Source organism: Akanthomyces muscarius, chromosome 1 (assembly GCF_028009165.1).
Source record: "Akanthomyces muscarius strain Ve6 chromosome 1, whole genome shotgun sequence".
Taxonomy (NCBI): Eukaryota; Fungi; Ascomycota; class Sordariomycetes; order Hypocreales; family Cordycipitaceae; genus Akanthomyces; species Akanthomyces muscarius.
In genome coordinates, this window is record NC_079241.1 from 871,761 (window position 1) to 890,922 (window position 19,162).

Sequence of the window (19,162 nt, forward strand, 5' to 3'; positions counted from 1 at the left end):
AGCATCGTGTACACGCGTACACAATGCTTACATTCTTACTTGGCAGGGTAAGTTGGCACTTCGGCATCATTCATCGACAGAATGACAGTGCAGCACTGCCACTGGCTGTGGGATGCCCGTCTCATACTTCGCGTCGTACCATGTGCTGCACCCTCGCAGCGCTGCCGAGGCCGCTAGTAAAGTAGTCAACAAACAGCGATGGCCCTGAAGAAGCATGTTTTCGAGAGGTGGTTGTATTCGTGAGAAAAAAATCGCCGTTTCAAAAAGCTCTACAACTGGCTTTCAATTCGTGCATGTTTACCTAGCTGCGACGCCGCGCCCTTCCTCTGATTACTTAGTTATAGGTGAGAGGGCAGAACTCAGTACTTCTCAGTCGTGCCACTAGCTTACGATAAGGGCATCGCAAGTTGCCAATCGAAACTGTATAGAAATGAGCACTAGAGAAGGAGATTATGTACAAAGCTGCACAATAAAATCATATGACAAAACAAGAAATCCCTTAGCTCAAATGCTGCAACAGTCTCTCTCGGTCGCTATCATACCCACCACTCTCGCTTCGATCCCTGAATCTGGTAACTATCGGATCATCATATTGGCTGAGATGTAGAACCAGATTCGCATTTGCCAGGAGGGCCCGCCGGTGGCCAACAAACACTTTGGTGCAGTCCGCGAAGGCTGTGGTGACGAGCTGCGCCACAACCTCCTCTGTGTCGGCATCCATACTGGAGGTGCCTTCGTCGATCAACAAGATCTTAGATTCCATCATCCGCTTATGGAGAATAGCACGAGCGATTTGAAACAATTGCTTCTGTCCGCTTGATAGCTTTAGCTTTGCCATGCTTGCATCCAGACCCCCTGCTTCCTCAATCTGGCTCCAAAGGCCGACTTGACGAAATATATCCGCTAAGCCATCATCGCTCGGAAATGGGATGTTTCGAGCGCGAGAGCTAAACTTGAATGGATCGAGATTGAGGCGAACTGAGCTGTTGAGTTCGAGCCCACCTTGTGTAATCGTTGTTATCCGCATCCGAAGAAGCTCTCTGGGGACCGTCTTGACCTCTCGGTTATCAATATGGATGGTCCCAGAAAACCCGATCAATTGCAGAAGTGCAAGTACGAGCGTCGATTTGCCACTATAATTGCATGGTAGTTAGTTTCTCAGTCGTCCTGGACGTGAGTGAAAGCGAACGCACCTTCCAGTTCGGCCAATAACTCCAATTGTCTGGCCTGGCTGAACTGTAACGGACATATTTCTGAACACTGTGTGCGCTTTCTCGGTACCAGCCCTAAAGTTCCAAGTTAGTTACGTTTTGTCAATGTCCGAGGCTGCCAGTTCTCATGGCTTACTTGTAGACTACACCCACGCAGCTGAAATCCAGTTTGCCAGCTGGCGGCCAGTTCTCGGGCAGCGGCACGCAGTCTCGTTCCTGCTCCTTGGGAGTCTTGTTCATGAAGTCTCTAATGCGAGCCACAGCACCGAAGGCCATTTCCATATTGACGTAGTATCGCACGAAAATAGCAGCTACATCACTGAAGTAGAGAAGACTGAGAAGTGACAGGCCCATGGAAGAAGGTGAAGCCGTGTTATGGAACCTCAGGGCGAGGCCGACTATCGCCACGGCGCATGCAGCCGTACTGAGATCCATGACTGACCTTAACCATTGGTTGATGGATATGAGAAAATAGAAGGGTTTTTGCGTGAGGTCCAGAATCTCATGGAGTTCGGATTTGAAAGCATCCTGCCAGCGAAATGTTCGGATATGCTCGATTCCAGCGGCAGTTTCCACGAGGTGCCTCGTTAGTAGCTTCGCGACGTCGAGCTCCATCTCTCTCAGTTGTCGAGATGTTCGCAGATAGAACCGCTGTACGACGTACACCACGAGAAGAAATACAGGAATGATGGGTGAGGCGTAGCTGGCGCCGGAAGCAATCACGCCAACATCGATGAGAACGGTGAGGCCGACCCAGACTACCGTAATGATAGTTGTCGGCAAAACCTGGGTGGCCATGGAGGTATCGACACTGAACCTGTTGAGCAAGAAACTTGCGTCTTCTTCCATGAGGTATTCGAACGTCGCTTTACTACTTGTTTCGGCCAAAACCCAATGCAAAGCGTTCACAGATTTCGCGTTGACAAGATGAAAGAATCCTCCAATTGCAAATACGTGCATTATCGGATTTGCGATGCCAAATAAAGCATAGCCGGCATAGTATTTGGCATTGGTGGGATCTGCTTCCATCCAGATACGCCCAAAGATTTGCGGCATGCGTTCAGCCACAGCTGAAAGCACCAGTACCGCGGCCCAAAACAAGAGGTATAGGGTGCCCGCTGGACTCGCAAAAAAAGAGTAAAGTGAGAAATCACCTGCTCGCGCGTTGCGTGGGTGATCGCCGGCGTTCTCATTGGGCTTGACCGCCGGGAGGCTCGCGACTTGGCCGGCGGGCGCGCGGCACATCGCTTCTTCCTGAACATGCATGCTCTTTATTATGGAGTCTGGGGAGAGCTCTCGTGTTGTCAGAGGCGCCCTTTCAACCTCGCCATTCTGGTCAATTCGGAAGAGAACATCCGCGTCGACAAGATGTGCCTTGACACTAGTCGTCATGATTATTGTCGTGCGATCGTCCTCCATCAGGTTGCTCTCACTAAAGAGTCGAAGACGGATCGTTGACGCTGTCTCTCTATCCAATGAGCTGAAAGGATCATCGAGGACCATAATATCCGCCTCCAGATAGAGTGCTCGCGCCAGCGCGATACGGGACTTTTGCCCTCCGCTCAGATTGCATCCATCAGTTCCGGCAACAGTTTGGTCCTTGTTTGGCATTTGATCGAAATCCTCGTCTAACGCGCATATGTATACAACTCCTGCATACTTCCTCGCATCGAATGCTTTTTGACCAATAATATTTAGTCGAATCGTGATATTTTGGATCCAAGGCACTTGGCTGCAATAAGCAATAGAATCGGATGCCAGCTTGATGTCACCGTGACTCAATTGAGCCTCTCCCAAGATGATTTTTAACATTGTTGTCTTTCCGCATCCGACCGGGCCAAATATCATGGCAACGGTACCGAATGGAAAACCTGCGCAGACACCCCGCAAGATCGGTCCTGCAAAGTCCGACGTGACGCAGGCATACAGCATTTCCACCGCGAAATATACACCCGGCGCATGCCGATTTCTTGGGCCCTTTTCGCTGCTACTGGCGTCAGCTTCAAAGCGGAATGTCCGCGGGTCGTTCGGCTCCGGAATGGCCAGATATTCTTGAACACGAGAAATGGCGGCAAAACCGGTTGTCCAGTATGGAAGATATTCGAGGAACAAGGAAAGCGGCTGCGCAACTAGTTGCACAAAAGCCAGTGTTGTGAAGAAGCGGGACGGCGTCATGGGCTCCGAGGCACGACTCCAGAACAGAGAACCCGCAACGACGAGCACGGGGGTGACAGAGGAGCCAAACGCTGAGAGGGTCAAAGAGACGGTGAGATAATTGCGGTCTCTCATTGCAGCTCGGGTCTCGGCTTCAAACTGTTCCTGCAAATCGAGAGCGAGAACAGGTGCAAGCCCCATCATTTTGATGTCCTTGGATTGGGCAAGAATGTTTGATGTAGTCTCCACGCGCGTGGATATATGCTCGTTCCACTTGCGACGAGTGACTAGCATTTTCTTCGCGGTAAACAATACGAGAACCGTCGCAACTATTGATTCATGAGCAAATGAGCACTCCCAGGTGATGCTCAGCTGGTATAAACGTACCAATAGTAGGAATGAGCGCAAATATTGTAGCAGCGCCTACGAACTTTGCGAGCAGTGCTATTCCAAGACCGATTTCAATGACATAGGCTGTACATTCATAGGCGAGCTCCACAAGTTGGTCAATGCCTTTCAGGTCCGTGTTAGTCAATGTGATGGCCGCCTTTTTTGTCAATTCAGTTGCGTCAAGTCTCAACGATTTATGGTAGATGGCGGACGCAAGAATCGCTCGCACACAGATTCTGGCTTGGTTTTTTATGTAGACATACCATGACCTCGAAATCTATGACAGCTTTTTGTTAGTACATGCTGAAGTGAAGTGCAAAATGAAGATTGTGCCCACCGCCAGGCCAGTGTAGATAATGGCTGTAGCAACCAATAGACCATGCTCAACGTCGACGGATGGACTTTCGTTGGAAACCTCGTTCACAATGTCCTGTAACAGAAATGGTTGCGAAAATGCGAACCCGGTCACCAGCAAGCGCGGCAAGAAGACGTATATGAACGGCCAAGGTATAGATAGAAACAGGACAATAGCCAAGGCATATCTAGAGGCTTTCCTTTCGCGTGACGCCCACTTGCATTCGAACTCGTGGTAAATAATATCGGATGCAAACTGAGACGCAAGGGCAGGGAGCGAGCCATCTGTGATGTTGTGCCGAAATCCGAAAAGTAGAAGAGGGTTAAGCCAAATGAGTAGCGACTTATTCCAGAAACCTGCGAGGCCTTCACTGCCAAGCGAATCTCTGACATTTTGTGCCTTGATAAGAGACCGTTTAGAAATTTCTTCGAGGCTAAGTAAAACAAATTTGAGGACCGGAACAGCAATTTGAAGGTGTGCAATTTGTAGTAGGCCAGGGCGGTTGTGATAGGTCAAGGTAGTGACAATATCAGCGGGAAGTGTCATGGTGAGGAAAAGACCAAGAAAGGTTGAAGAAGAAAGAAAGTAAAAATGGCCCGAAATGCTGATGATAGCAATGCAGACTGCACTGAGTAAGGAAAACACGGCCGCGATTCGACCCAGTTTGAGATCCAGATACTCTAGACTGGATGACCACCACAAGACCAAATTCACTATCTGAACGACGACAAGGGCAATGGCAGCAGCAAGCTTCACGAAGAGCAACCGACCAGGGCGAATGACGACAGTGCCGCGCAACAGTCTGTGGGCGTAAAAGGGAGTTGCGAAGAGGATGAGAGCGGAAGGGGCAATTTGAAAGATTGTGTGCTCAAACAGCAAGGTGAAATCGAAGTGGCCCAGCAGGCGGGGACCAAATGATTTGTCGTCCATGGTTGCGGTTGGTCCAGGCTCGCTGAATCCACACAAGTATGGCTGCCGCTTCGCAATTCTTCAGTCTGTTGTAGACGTAGGGAGAACAGTACAAGACGGTGACGTCTGCGGAAGGAAGATATAGGAAGATGAGGGGTCCAACGCAGACAAGGTTTCACCAAGAAGGAGACTGTGCAAGCGGAGACGGAAAGCAAACGTGCCACTCGACCAGACAAAGGGAGAATGTAATGGCTAGGAATGAGGAGCCATTATGTGGGAGGAAGGGGGGAAAATGTAGATGAGCGGGCAACAAGTAGAAAGAAAAACGCCGAGGGGCCCAACGCGGGCGGCAGGCAGGACAGATCAAAAGAACGACAGGGCCAACGCGCGCTGGGGAGGAGAACGACCAAACCGTCCAATGAAACGGCGAGAGCCGCAAGGAATAAAGTCGTGGTTTGGGGGCGGATAATATCTCTCTTGAGCAGAGAGTGCCCCTCACTCTCGCGTGCACCTCAAAATCGGCATATTAGGTAGCTGCTCAAGGCCACCAATGTTGTGGCAAGAAGGGGGCTCAGTAACCTCAACAACCAGGGGGCCTGGCAAGATGCATGGAGGAGCAAGGCATCTCAAGGGCAGACTCGAGCGCTCGGAGCAATCAAGAGACCGGGAAAAGGCTTGGGCTGGATCCCGACGATGAGGGAACGAGCCGTGAGAGGCCCGAGATGCATGTCCAGGCTTCTCCACCACGACGAGTTAGTGTGCCCGTTGCAGATAAAGGCAGGTGGCGGTAACTAATACGGGTAAAGCCAGCGTTGGATCGAGCCGGGCGCCACAATTCTCCATAGCTGGTTAGTAGTTGCGCCAACTTCTGCATCTCTGAAGGATCGCACCCAGCCCTCCAGCCTGCTCGCCACGAAAGGCGGGAACAAGATACGCTGTACAACACTGCTACCTTTGAGAGGGCTGACCTTCAGAAAGAGACCGAGCAACTGCCTAGATGATTGACCGTTGTGTGTGTGTCAATCAAGTCGGCTTGGTGCGCCGAAGCGAGTACAAATCAGCAACTTAGACCATGTGCGGATGCGAGCCTTCTCTGCGGGGGGGTCCTTTGTTAGACGAATTCGTCTCTTCTTGTTCCCGATGTCACATTCTCCGCCGCCCCTCGTAGGGAACTTTTGCCAACTAGTGCGGTAATAGCTCTGCCCGTCGACAGTAGTGCCTGGACTGGGGTTAGGCCATGTGAATTGATTCTTATTAGTTTGCGCCAATCACCCGCCCGGCACCCGCTCGGCCAGTGCGGCCGCAATAGGTGACTACTAACATGTGAGCAAAGCACGTTGGTAGTGTGGTGTGTCAACTACTATTACCAGTGCCTCAAGGCTGCAGCAGTAGGCTCCGGGGCGACTACGCATTCGAGGCTGAGCAGCCCACTGCAGAGTAGCATTAGGCAGCCGTTGATGGGGGTCGGATGATGCAACATTGCTCGCACCGCCCGCCCGAGCGGCCAGGTGTGACAGCCGACATTCGACAGCAGGCCCCCTCGGTCACCACCGACCAGGCTCTGTCGCCAAAAGCTTCCCAGCTCAGACTGGCTGGCACAGCGCCGGATTACAGAGACTAGAAGCTCTGGGCACCACCGGCATTGAGTAAGTGAGCATTCACGTACGATGCTAGAGGGCCAGATGCAAAACAGATGGGGCAGGTACAGAAGAGAGGCATGCCGGAAGAGATTACTATGGGAAGGCTGCAGCTCTGTCTGTGCATTTGCTCTGGTGCTCACTGTGCAACTCGCGGCGAGCCCAGCTGCCGTAGCCAAATCATGAATGACAGACGACATCATCTGCATGTCGTCAGCACCCAACCCCCGAAAAATCCAACCTCTATTGTCCTAGTGTGCGTGCTCTGTCCGCCGCTCCAACTTCTGGAGCATATGGTACCGCGGCAAGGCTGTTGACGGGCGAGGTGGTGGTGCCCATGCGCCCGCGCAAGAGCAGGTCATATTCCTGCTGGTCTTTGTTGGTACGTTAGCCTCTGGTTTTGTATATATACGCATTGTCGTGCTTCTCCGCGGTTTTCGAACAGAAGGGCAACAATATGTCTGCACACGCGCGCGCGCGCGTATGTGTGTGCGTGCTACTCGGGTGGTTGGGTGCTGTGATGGTACATGGTAACCTACCTGCGGGCTGCGGCAGCGGAAGGGCATAGGCGGCCAAGCTCACCGCGGCGAGGCCGGCGAGGCTCTTCGCCAAAAGCATGGCAGAGTGCAATGTTTGAGACGGACAAGACTCGAATTTCTAGTTAAATGCGCAACGGCCGGTCGCGGGCTTCTTCTCGGTAAACTGGGCGACTAAAAGCTCGAGGTTTGTAGCTTTCAGCTGGTCGGGTTGGCAGATGGGGGGGATGTAGAGAAGTAAAAGAGGTAGATGGTCGTCTAGTACCTAGTTACCAAGCCGTTGGTGCTAACTAGAGCTAGTTAAATAAGTCGCCCGTCCGTCCACCGTTTTTTACGGGCGCGTTCCAACCCCCGCCAGCCCGTCCCAGATATCAGTACGGCTGAGGTCGCCCAGCGCCGAAAGAAAGGCACCATTCTTTCCAAGCCAGTCTCACCGAGCTCGAGCATGGCAGAAAAGGTATTCTCTTACACAAAGTTCAACTTCGACGCTCTACTCTCCCTCGCAGGACGACTTCGGCGCCGACAATGTACATGCGAGGTGACGGCCACGCCAAAGACAGGAAGTATGCACTGGGCCATCCTCGTGTCTTCGACGACGGACTCGACCGGGTCTCTCGTTTCCCGTAACTTAGTGGTCACCATGACATTGCCTCTGGCGAGACTACGCAGAAAATGCTCCTCAGTGAAGTTGCGACCCTCAAGTTTCCAAGGGCCAATACCTCTGTCCCTGTTCCAAAAGTGTATCCCTTTAGATTGTCTCGAGATTTGCCCTTTCACAGGTCTTTAACCTTGTTTTGCTGGTAGATCTCTATTTTTCTTATTTTCCGTTGATCGTACGATAACGATATCGGGGCACCATAGATTCTCAGGAGCAAAGCAGCCCATCGCCCGCTCTCGGATTATGGCTGGGCCGATGTTCGGCGCGCCAATTACCAGGATGTCCGCAGCAGCTTCGCCCGCTTCTGCCACTGCCAGATGGATCGAGAAAAAGTGAAGCAGCAGCTGGGAGGTCTGCTGCGACAGCTATCGACATCAAGACGTCGGATGGTGTCGAATCATGACATATTACTAGCACTGTTCAAGACTCTGGCAGGTGTTACCAGTTCGTGTACCCAACTTTAAAATAGCATTTGTTTGTCTCATTCTCTATAGTCATCTGCGCCTAACAACCTAGGTCATTCCAAGTTTTCAACATCCCAACATAATGGGCAGGCAGTTGTCGTCGTCATCCCATCAAAACACTGTATTGAAATCCCCATCAAACAACACCAGCTGTAGTTATAAGTTTATGACGCCGCAAAACAATGTTCTAGAAACATTCTAACATAACAGAACTTTTGAAAGAAAGAAGTCGCAACTTGTAAAACAAATATGACAAATCTAATCGATTCCTCTAAAAGGAGCAAACGCTCTGGGAGGTGTGGTCTTGCCACGCTCCGCCATGCAGTCAAGCGGCTTGCTCACCGCCCGCCGCCAGAGGAAACGCATGAGCCTCGAGGAGGCTGGACGAGGCGACAAAGCTGAAGCCGCCAAAGACGTCGTCCTTGGCCGAGGACGAGGGAGCAGCCCCCCACGGATCCTTGATGGTCATGACCGAGGGGCTGAGCGCGAGGTCGGTAAACTCGGGCGCAAAGTTCTCGGCGAGCTCGGGGTCGGTGATCATGGGCTGGATCGGGGGCTCGAGGTCGCGGGCGGCGAGCCTCTTCCAATCAATCTTGCGGAAGAAGCGGTGCGCCTTGAGCGTCTGCAGGTCCTTGGGCATGTTGGAGCCGAGGCGCTTGGTGGGGTCCTTGCGCAGCAGGCGCGTGAGCAGGTCCTTGGCGTCGGCGCTGAGAAAGTAGGGCAGCGACAGCTTCTGCTTGACAATGTTGTCCTGGATCTTGGCGTGGTTCTGGCCGCGAAAGGGCGGGTTGCCCGTCATGAGGTCGTAGCCGAGGGCGCCAAAGGACCACCAGTCGACGGGCTTGCCATACTTTTTGCCGAGGATGACCTCGGGCGCCATGTACTCGACGGTGCCGAGGAAGGAGTGGCAGTTCTCGCTCGACTCCTCGGCGCTGACCTTGGACAGGCCAAAGTCGGTGAGCAGCAGGTGGCCGTCGGCGTCGAGGAGGCAGTTCTCGGGCTTGAGGTCGCGGTAGACGACGCCGAGGTTGGTGTGCAGGTGGGCAATGGCGAGCAGCATCTCGGCCATGTAAAATGCGGCGACGGTCTCGGAGAACATCTTTTCCGTGTTGAGGTGGGTAAAGAGCTCGCCGCCCTGGCCGTACTCGAGAATCAGGTAGAGTTTCTCGTGGTCCTGGAAGGCGTAAAAGAGCTTGACCACAAAGGGGTGCCTATTGACAGACTCGAGGATCTGCCTCTCCGTCTTGGTCTGCTCGATGAGCTTTCGGTGGACAACCAACGACGCCTTCTTGAGCTGCTTCTGGGCGTAGAGTTTGCCAGTCGCACGCTGCTTGACGAGGAGCACGGTGCCATAGGTTCCCTTGCCTAGACACCGCAAGGGCTCAAACTCCTCCGAAGTCATCTTGCGACGGGGATGAAGGCCGCCTTCGAGTGCCTCCATGATACCGGAGCGGTCGTGCACACTCTCGCTCACAAAGTCATGCTCGAGGTTGACTTCGTACTCGGTCGAGGCGGCCGTCGTCTCGGAGCCCTCGCTACCGGCCTCGCTCTGGGCGCCGTCGCGACTCTGGGAGCGGCTGCTGAGTTCGTGGCCCAGCGCGGAGCCGTTCTCCGGTGCTCCTCTTGCTGTATGCAGGCGTGTGACCGAGCTCGAGCGCGAGGCGGCAGCAGAATCGAGGCTGAGCGGGTCCATCTGCATGCGAAGCTTTGCGATGCCCGAGACGCTAGGCGAGGGCGTAGGACGCATGACGGGGCTGCAGTTGGCGCTGACGACGTCGTCGATACGGTGACGGCCGCGTCGATTGGCCTTGGGAAGCGTGACCCGGCCTGGACCTCCTCCATAGTCGGAATCCTCGTCACCAGACGTGACAGGCGTGCCAGGGAATCCGCGCACAATGCTGCGGGCGGCGGGGGTGGAGCCTATCATGACGTGGGGATCGTGAAGTCGTGGTTATAAGTGTGTAGTCGTTGTGCCGAAACGGCAAAATAAAAAAAGAAATCAAAAATATCGCCCGCCCTCCTGCAGTAGATCAGGGTGGCAAGCGCGCAGGTAGGTCGCAATCGAGTCAATTCGAGCCACGACGTCGTTCGGGGTCCGCGCGCTTGGTGGTCTCGTCCTGGAGGAGGGTGTGGGCGTTGAGCTGGCTAGCAACACGCATCTGGTACTTGAAAAAAGCAGGTCGGGTTGTCGGTATATGCATTTGAAGGCGGGATGAAGAAAGAAGTTGGGGTTCTTTGTCGGTTTCGAAGGGCAGGTTCTGGTCACCAGGAGGTGTAGGGGGGAAAGAAAGAGGGCGGAGGGAGGATTGTTTCGGTGCGTCGGACGTGAGAAGACAGGTTTTTTTTTTGTGGCGCCGAGCTGCAACACGAGCCAAAGAGGCAAAAGCTGGCTCGCCTGTTCAGAAATGCATGTCAGCTTAGTGGCTCCTCCCGCGGGGGGGCTCTTCGAGGCTATTAGAGGCTACAGGCCTCTGTAGAATGCGGGGGATTCGCTGGAGCGCGCTGTTGGATGGCAAATGGGAAATGGATCGAGGATCGCTCGGGGCGCTAAAGCCTCACTAAGTTAGAGCCTCTGGCCTCCGTTAGTGCCTCTACTGGGTAGCCTCTCGCCTCCAGGTTCGCGTGCTGAGCCACAGCTGCATACTCGGGGAGCAGCGCAGCTTTGCCCAACGGTGGAGGAATTCCAAATGGGACGCGTCTCATGAGGCTTGTACTTTTGGCTTTCATTTTTCACGCAGTCTTTCGCTGACATCTGCACAATGAAGAAAGCAAGGCCAGGCAGGCAACGCGTCCGTCTGTTGGCAGCCTGCACAGATCCTTCGCTCAGCCACACGCGGCGCAGCTGCCCGCCGCTAACCCCTAAATCGCTCAGTGAGTGGACGCCTAAATGCCCTGTGTACCTTGCCAGTGCGGCCCGTCGCGCCTGGTCTCACCAGCCCAGCATTCTCCCACTCCCAACTCCTCCAAACCATAACGTGACGAACAGATTCTGCCGGTGCCGCGCAACCAGGATCCTTCCTTGCAGTGGCTTTACCAGTATCGTGAGAAATGTCTCTGGTATCTCGCCATCCATCATCACTCACCAACTCCCACCAAATTCTTTAAATACAGTTCATCTCCGCGACGCGTCTCCCTCGATCCTGCATCCCCGCCGAGGGAGGCAAGCGCCCGTCCATGCTGCACCTGGCAAACAACTCACTGACCAGTCGTAACCATTCTCACATGATTTCAAATCACCGCTGGTCCATTCTGAGTGCATCGTTTTTCGCCTTTCAGTGCCAGGTCCCCGAGACCCATGCGCCTTCAAGCAAGCCACGTCACTATCACAGACAATGTGCAAACAAGGCTGCAATCCGTCTGCACGAGGCCGTATTGCCGTAACGTAGTACACATGCGGCATGCTCAAGCCAGCACCGCAGCAACAACTCAGGAGCGTGCAGTCTTTAATATAGAGCTTTCGTGCCACGCTATGGCTCGCATTGGCTCTCCCGTTCTTTGTCCAACTTTGTATCATCGTCGTCCTAGTGCTGCTCCAAATCTCCGATATGCCTACTCTCTTGTGCCGCTTGGTGCAGCTGGTGCTCGCCGCGTCTGTCTGCTTGGCAATTCCAGCTCCGCCAGCCTGTGTTCGTCGTCCCCGAGTCCAGTGCCAGCATCTCATTATAAATCTTGAAGCCAGTGCTGCCAACAGGATAATCATACTAAACTTGACTGCGCTCAATGCGGCAGAGTTGATCCCCAAGGAACTGACCACCGTTGTGAATGCCGCTTCTATCAATATAACCGGCCAGTACCAGATCGCAGCAAACTACTGCGCGCCTCTGATCGATGTTCCCGAGCGTCGTCAGACCCTCCAGATTTTAGTGCACGGCGTGACATACACAAAAACCTATTGGGCTGGCCCGGCCACACAAGATATTGGACCTGGTTCCACCAACCAGTCCTGGATGCACTATGCCGCAAAGCAAGGTTATCCTGTCCTCGCGGTAGACAGACTGTGCAATGGAGGGTCATCTCATCCCTCCGGCATCGCCGAGTGTCAGCTGCCTCTCGAAGCTGCCGTCGTCGAGAAAATCATACAAGCTGCCCGTGATGGCGCGCTCCCTGGCGTTGCCACCAAATTCGACAAGATCATCTATGTCGGCCATTCGTACGGGTCCATGATCGGAAACTATATTGTACAGTCCAATCCAGCTGCCGTTGATCAGCTGCATCTGACCGGCTTCAGCGAGAGGCTCGTGTCCGGAACGCCTGGCATTATCCTGCGTCCAGGGTGGCAGCCTGCGTCTCTGTTGGATCCCGCGCGTTTTTTCGGTCTCGATCTCGGCTACATCATCGCGACGGATGAAAAAGGCTCCGAGAGCATGTACTTCACCGACGACATAGACCCGGCCGTGCTGGACTATGACTGGAAAACGCGAGGGTCGACGACGATTGGCGAGCTGATGACGTCGGTCCTTGGTCAGGTCTCGGCTCCGGAGTTCAAAGGCGACGTCTTCGTCGTCAATGGCGACGAGGACGCTCTTTTTTGCGCGTACGATCCCGCAGCTGCAGCGGCGGCCATTTTTGGCTCCTGCGAGGCCAGCCAGGCCAGCAAAGAAGTCGTCCTTTCCTTTCCGGTGGCTCGACGCTTTGGATATTTCAACCTGCCCAACACTGGTCACTCTCTCGGTCTCCATAGAGGCGCGTCTCGCGCCATTGCTGCATCACATCAATTCATGGCAGCAGCAGGCTTCTAAGAAGTCGCTCGGGATGACGTTTTGGTTGTGGGCATGTCTCAGGACGCATGCCAAGAAGCGCACTTGGTGTCGCCAATCATGCTTACGGGCGCTTGGAAGCGGTGCCAATTGGGTGTCTCAGTCAACGCGTTTGGTGCGCGTCTACATGGGGTGCAGGGTAGCAAGCCTCAGACGAGCTAATTCGGGAGTTGTGATGACTGTGCAATTACACGCGTGAATAAAATCAGCTTAGCCTTATGAATAGACATGAATAAATGATTTAATTTGAACAGCAAATATCTTGTTGTATCGCTCAATTTGGACATGCTATCGATGTCTGCGAGAAACATCAGTCCGGTTTTGGGCCGGCACTTAAATGCTCAGAGCCTGCAGGTCGCATTATAGGAGGTTCGGCGCTGTTGAGTTTTGGCAATAGAGGGCGGCCTCAGAGCAGGAAATTTTAAATAGAAGATCATGTACCAGCCTGAGTTTACGTCGTTTCAACTTTTATTTACTTTTATTTACTTTCCAGCCATTGCGCTGTTGCCGACATTTTGCTGCAGGTTAGTCACTACAGCTGCCTGCTATGGGTAACTACCTACCTACATACTGGTGCAGTGTCGTCGCGACTGGTGGAGCACCAAGCTTCTTTTTTTTCAACCGCTTCTCTTCCAGCCAGCATCCGACGCTGCCTCATTGCAGCCCATACCGTACCGCGCTAGCAACAGCGACCTTCTGGCATTGAATTCGCGATTTATCAAACTCACACAGCGCCATTTGACCTGCGACCCCCGACAACTGCTCGCGAGAGCAACGGTTTGATTCAGCCACACCCGCCAAGATGATGCACCCGTCGAGGCAAGCGCGCGTCGATGACGAGCCCATGTCGGGCATTGCGCTCGAAGATCTCCCCGAGGATCACGACTACAACCTGCCTACAAATGTCGCTGGTGCCACGTCTGAAAAGGCGTCGGCCATCCTCAGCCAGCTCAATCGCAAACGCCTCGCAGCTACGATAGCTGTCCCTACCGACGATGGACGTGTACGAGCGAAGCTTCGTGAGATGGGCGAGCCCGTTACGCTTTTCGGAGAAGGCCCGGGCGACCGACGAGACAGACTGCGCGAGCTCATGACCATTCAGGTCGAGCAGGCAGGCGGCGACGCTGCCGACGTCACAATGGAGGACGCCGAAGAGGACGAGGACGAGGCGGATGAGGAGTTTTACTCGCGCGGCGGCCAAGCGCTCCTCGAGGCGCGCATCAACATTGCCAAATACTCTCTGCCGAGGGCCAAGCAACGGACAGCCTTTCAGCGTCTCGAGTCCAAGATTCCCCTGCGCACGCAGGTCAAGTTCCGCAAGCAGATGAAGGAACGGCTGTCTGGGTTTGAACTCCAAGGCAGTCAGATTGTTGGTGAACGCCATATCAGTATGACGAGGATATCACCTAACAGCGAGCTCATCGCTGTCGGAAACTGGGGTGGACAGGTCAAGCTCCTTGGACTACAAAACCTCGACGAAAAGATGACATATCGAGGACATACAAACAAGATTAGTGGCATATCTTGGCTTCCAGGCGCCACGCTACCAGAATCAAATGTTTCGTCCGGCTCAGTCAACTTTGCATCGGGTGGCGCTGAAGGCCTGGTCAACCTATGGTCCCTGGACCAAGACACTCCGCTCGCCACGCTGCAAGGCCACTCACAGCGCGTATGTCGCGTGGAATTCCACCCGTCGGGGAGATATCTTGCTTCAGCCTCGGAAGATACTTCGTGGCGACTCTGGGACGTCGAAACAAGCAAGGAGCTTCTGCTGCAAGAGGGCCACTCGAGGGGTGTCTACGCCGTCAGCTTCAACAACGACGGATCCTTAATAGCCAGCGCTGGCCTTGACAGCATCGGAAGAATATGGGATGTACGATCTGGAAGAACAGTCATGATTCTCGACGGCCACAAAGATGGCCACATCAAGCCCATTTATGCGCTTGACTGGAGCGCAGACGGACACCGAGTGCTGACTGGATCCGCCGACGGCTGGATCAAGTGTTGGGATGTTCGCAAGGTGCAAAGGACAGGAGGCGTTGGTGCCCACAGCAGCGCCATTTCAGATGTACGATGGTTTAAGGGCTTGGATGACCCGCTGGATGGCATTGCGCCGCCGGTGGACGACCAGGGCGTGCAGACCCCCAAGAAGACGGGCACCTTTGTGGTCTCGGCGGGCTTTGACCGCAATGTCAAAATCTTTTCTGCCGACGACTGGAGTTTGATCCAGACCCTGAGTGGCCATACAGGCCCAGTGACTTCTGCCGACTACAGCAGAGACGGTAAATGGATTGTAAGCGGCGGCCACGACCGTACTGTGAAGCTGTGGGGACGGAACGACGGCGAGGCCGCATAGAGGGGCATTGTGACGATGCCAGTCAAATCTAGAATAAAACAAAGATCACATAATACATAACGATACCCGAAATGAGCTGTCACAAATTTTGTTGATTCATTTTTACTTGCTTTTATCTTCGAGCGGAGGGGCCTTCCCAAGCTACACAGGGCGATGCTGGCACGGTGCTGAACCCAATCAGTGGCGAGTCACCTGATTGGCTGCTTGAGCTGCGCCAGTCCAGATCCATTCGCGCGTCATGGACCCCTGCGAAAGCCTTTAAACAATTGATAACCGTCAGCGCCGCTTCTCCCACCTTGGCCTCCCGTCAACTCTTCCAACGAAAGCGAATCGCTCCCCATGCGGCACACGGAGAATTCTTCTATCCTCTGCACCCGGCCGACATCAAACGCGTATACGAGGCTGTCCCAACACATTTGAAAGCCAGCCCCCTTCGCCCAACACTCTACGACGTCGCAAGCCATGGCTAGCATCGATCGATACCGACCTCCGCGCGAGGGCTACCAGCCGCCTGTTGTGGCCAATCCCCCTCGACAAGAGCAGCAGTCATCGTCGCGATCGCCTGCTCCACGCCGCGAGGTGCCTCCTGCGGCGCCGACGCCGCCTCAGCTGCTCTCTCGCAATTCGCCGCCGCGCTCCCAGGTCGTCTCTGGCCAGCACACGCCTGCCGCCGCGGCAGCACCGTCCGGATCGCAAACGCCCACTTCTCTCATGAACCAGTGGTCGTTTACGCCGGCCGAGGTGCTGAGCACGCCGTCCGTGATTGACGGCATCTCACCCGAGGAGGAGCGGCTGCGGCGGGCCAAGGGTGTCAACTTTGTCTACCAGGCCGGCGTCATGCTTGACCTCCCGCAGATAACGCTGTGGGTGGCGGGCGTGTTTTTCCATCGATTCTACATGCGCTGCAGCATGGTGCAGGAAAAGGGTGGCATACATCACTATGTAAGTACAAGGAGGAGCGACAGAAAAAATTGCAGCACGCCTGAGAAACCAAGACTGACGCCGGCCCTTTGCAGAACATAGCGGCAACCGCACTATTCCTCGCCAACAAGGTCGAAGAAAACTGCCGCAAGACAAAGGACATTATCATCGCCGTCGCCAAGGTCGCGCAGAAGAATGCCAAGCTCATCATCGACGAGCAGAGCAAGGAGTACTGGCGCTGGCGCGACAGCATCCTCATCCACGAGGAGCTGATGCTGGAGCAGCTCACCTTTGACATGATGGTCGACAACCCGTACCGCAACCTCTTTGAGCTCCTCGGCAAGCTCGACATTGTGCACAACAAGCACCTGCGGCAGGCGGCGTGGGCCTTCTGTAACGACGCCTGCCTGACGGCGCTGCCGCTGCTTATCGAGGCGCGCGACGTCGCCATCAGCGCCATCTTCTTCGCCAGCGCCCACACCAACCAGCAGATTGACGACGTACGCGGCGAGCCCTGGTGGCGCTACCTGCGCGGCGACGAGGCCCGATGCGCCAAGGCCGTCGAGGTGATGCGTCAGTTCTACACGGAGAATCCGCTCAGGAAGCAGAACCCGTCGCTGCCGTCGCCGGCCTTTCATCTGGAGCACACGCGACGACGCCACGGCGGCGACGCCCTCGGAGCGAACGAGGGGCTGCTGTCACCGAGTAATAATGCGAGCACGCCGCTGGATAGAGGCAGTCGCAGTCCGGCGGCGCTGGCACGGACGAATGGTGATGGAGGCAGCGAGAGGAGGGCGGAGCCGCCGCGCTCTCAGCCGGATGGCTACACGCCGAGATCGCCGGCCAAGAGGAAAGAGGCCGAGGCTGAGACGCCTGGTGACGGCGGCCGGTCGGAAAAGCGCGCCAGGCTATCGGAGGATGAGGGCGAGGTGGAGGAGTAGCCGTAATGAATCATTGGGGTGGCCTTTTTGGAACGTCCTTCTACTTTTGATATATTACGTTTGTTTACGGGACATGCATAGCGGCGTTTGGGTATACCTGGGAATTCGTTTTACTGCCACATTGTTCTCGTGGCGGGCAGGCCTTTTGCTCTTCACGACCCTTTTCGGTAGGACGCTCGAAGCATCATCTTCTGGTGAATAAAGACAGCCCGTGTTGATAGGAGAATGGGGGTTTTTTTTTGGGAACAAATGAATCCGAGAACGAGATGGAGTAAAGCGCAAGTAGTCTGCCAAGAGCAGTGCTGGCTCTACATAGCTCTTTGGCGTAGTATAGCAAAGGAATCGGCTTTCCGCTATCGTTACAAACTATCAGTGCGCTGAGACTTCGCCCAAAGGCTTTATGACGGGAAAGCATGATATTCATTGGACAAGGGCTAAGCTGAATAGCATTCTGGAAAGTTGTCCTGAGTCGTCATGAACCGTGATACGTCTAGCCCCTCATCTCGGCAAAAGCTGAGATGCGAAGGTCTTGAATTCTTGGACCGTACGCGGCCGTCCTTCGTCTGACGCTTAGCAGCGCAGAGGCGCGGATTCAATCTTCAACTTCGAAACCATATTTGTTGAGCAAGTAGCGAAAGTCATTCAAGACGCTAATAAAGCAGTCATTTATCAAGCCACTTTTTTGTTTGCAGGCGCAGAAGGAAGAACTCACTCAATACGAGACTGGGCGTTTGGAACACAGGTCGAGTACATCAAGTTGGTCTTTGCACTGTACAGTCTGATGCGATCCCCGGTCTCGTCGTCATGGTCGCCAAACTCTTTCAAATAAGCGGAAATGTAGCCGTCGCGGCTAAAGACATGCCTCGCCGCCCTCCACATTCCCATTTCCATCTCGTGATGGCCGTAGTAGGCTGCACAGTCAAAAATCCAAAGCTCCTTGGTCACGGCATCTGTGCCCACGTTGCCCTCCCACATGTCTCCGTGGATCAAGGTCGGCACGATCTTGCTTCCATCTTGCTCAGGCACGCCCAAAAGACGCGGGATCAGACGAGACTGAACCTGCTGGTGCGCCTTTTGCAGAGGGGCCCATACACCGTTGGCCTCTGTGTCCTGACGATGCGCTTCTGCCAAAAGTTTGGAGAAAAATGACGCCCAGTTGGCGTCCCAGCCTACGGACTGCAGCCGAGCCCCGTCAAAGGTCTGGACAGGGAAGCCAAACTTGCCGCCCGTGGCATCGGCTTGGACCTGGCTGCGCCGGTGCAGCTCTGCCACTCTCTTTGCCAGCTTGCTCGGATCGACCAGCTGGGAGCAAAAGTCTTTAAACTCCATGAGCAAGAAGTACCAGTCGTTTCCTGTGTCGGCGAGCTTCCCCCAGGCGATCGGCTTGATGACAAATTCGGGCGAAAGCTTCCAGAGCTCCGTCATGCCAGTAAACTCCCCGAAGAGCTGCTGTCGACCGAGCTCACCTGGTACATACTGGTAAAGTTTCAACAAAAACCCCCCGAGAAAATTGCTTTCTCACCTTCAAGAAATATGGGATTGTTGTGCCGTTTTGAACCGTCACTACCTTGGCAGTGAATGACCAACCGGATTGTCCATGTCGCTGCCCATAGGCGCGTTCAATATCTTGCGGTAGCACTGGATTTTGTCAAAATGTCTGTACGAGGTGTGACTGGTTGTCGACATGCCTTTGAGTACAGCCGAATCGACGGGAAACTGGTCCTGGTTAGTTTCTTTCAGGGCGTCAATTTCATTCTGAATGGCGGTAATGTTCTCGAGGGGCTTTGCGACTGCAGTGCCTGGAACGCTCGGCGATGCCATCGGTGCGACAATTAAGGGACAAGAAGCCTAGTTCACGAGATGAATCCTTCGA

General features: G+C 54.4%; 8 protein-coding genes across 8 annotated transcripts; 4 read left to right on the plus strand and 4 right to left on the minus strand.

The window, feature by feature from the left end:
- Nucleotides 1-499: 499 nt before the first annotated feature.
- On the minus strand, nucleotides 500-5,040 carry LMH87_005201 (uncharacterized protein; the record flags this gene model as incomplete). The annotated part of the gene is made up of 7 exons (XM_056202878.1): nucleotides 500-1,133; nucleotides 1,194-1,286; nucleotides 1,348-3,694; nucleotides 3,753-3,878; nucleotides 4,019-4,032; nucleotides 4,093-4,170; nucleotides 4,217-5,040. The coding sequence occupies 7 exons, from the start codon at nucleotides 5,038-5,040 to the stop codon at nucleotides 500-502; spliced, it is 4,116 nt and encodes a 1,371-aa protein (XP_056058392.1).
- A 1,859-nt stretch (nucleotides 5,041-6,899) lies between these two features.
- Nucleotides 6,900-7,274, minus strand: LMH87_005202 (uncharacterized protein; the record flags this gene model as incomplete). The annotated part of the gene is made up of 2 exons (XM_056202879.1): nucleotides 6,900-7,030; nucleotides 7,196-7,274. 2 exons carry the CDS (start codon nucleotides 7,272-7,274, stop codon nucleotides 6,900-6,902), a joined length of 210 nt encoding a protein of 69 aa, XP_056058393.1.
- Nucleotides 7,275-7,321: 47 nt separating this feature from the next.
- Nucleotides 7,322-8,358, plus strand: LMH87_005203 (uncharacterized protein; the record flags this gene model as incomplete). The annotated part of the gene is made up of 8 exons (XM_056202880.1): nucleotides 7,322-7,353; nucleotides 7,411-7,438; nucleotides 7,493-7,566; nucleotides 7,621-7,755; nucleotides 7,825-7,932; nucleotides 7,997-8,025; nucleotides 8,073-8,294; nucleotides 8,345-8,358. The coding sequence occupies 8 exons, from the start codon at nucleotides 7,322-7,324 to the stop codon at nucleotides 8,356-8,358; spliced, it is 642 nt and encodes a 213-aa protein (XP_056058394.1).
- Nucleotides 8,359-8,639: 281 nt separating this feature from the next.
- On the minus strand, nucleotides 8,640-10,241 carry LMH87_005204 (uncharacterized protein; the record flags this gene model as incomplete). The annotated part of the gene is made up of 1 exon (XM_056202883.1): nucleotides 8,640-10,241. One exon carries the CDS (start codon nucleotides 10,239-10,241, stop codon nucleotides 8,640-8,642), a length of 1,602 nt encoding a protein of 533 aa, XP_056058395.1.
- Nucleotides 10,242-11,859: 1,618 nt separating this feature from the next.
- Nucleotides 11,860-13,053, plus strand: LMH87_005205 (uncharacterized protein; the record flags this gene model as incomplete). Its single annotated transcript, XM_056202884.1, has 1 exon — nucleotides 11,860-13,053. One exon carries the CDS (start codon nucleotides 11,860-11,862, stop codon nucleotides 13,051-13,053), a length of 1,194 nt encoding a protein of 397 aa, XP_056058396.1.
- Nucleotides 13,054-13,873: 820 nt separating this feature from the next.
- Nucleotides 13,874-15,427, plus strand: LMH87_005206 (uncharacterized protein; the record flags this gene model as incomplete). The annotated part of the gene is made up of 1 exon (XM_056202885.1): nucleotides 13,874-15,427. The coding sequence occupies one exon, from the start codon at nucleotides 13,874-13,876 to the stop codon at nucleotides 15,425-15,427; it is 1,554 nt and encodes a 517-aa protein (XP_056058397.1).
- A 462-nt stretch (nucleotides 15,428-15,889) lies between these two features.
- Nucleotides 15,890-17,289, plus strand: LMH87_005207 (uncharacterized protein; the record flags this gene model as incomplete). The annotated part of the gene is made up of 2 exons (XM_056202886.1): nucleotides 15,890-16,369; nucleotides 16,444-17,289. The coding sequence occupies 2 exons, from the start codon at nucleotides 15,890-15,892 to the stop codon at nucleotides 17,287-17,289; spliced, it is 1,326 nt and encodes a 441-aa protein (XP_056058398.1).
- Nucleotides 17,290-17,881: 592 nt separating this feature from the next.
- LMH87_005208 (uncharacterized protein) lies at nucleotides 17,882-19,110 on the minus strand (the record flags this gene model as incomplete). Its single annotated transcript, XM_056202887.1, has 4 exons — nucleotides 17,882-17,939; nucleotides 18,002-18,765; nucleotides 18,812-18,927; nucleotides 18,978-19,110. The coding sequence occupies 4 exons, from the start codon at nucleotides 19,108-19,110 to the stop codon at nucleotides 17,882-17,884; spliced, it is 1,071 nt and encodes a 356-aa protein (XP_056058399.1).
- Between the last annotated feature and the right edge of the window lie 52 nt (nucleotides 19,111-19,162).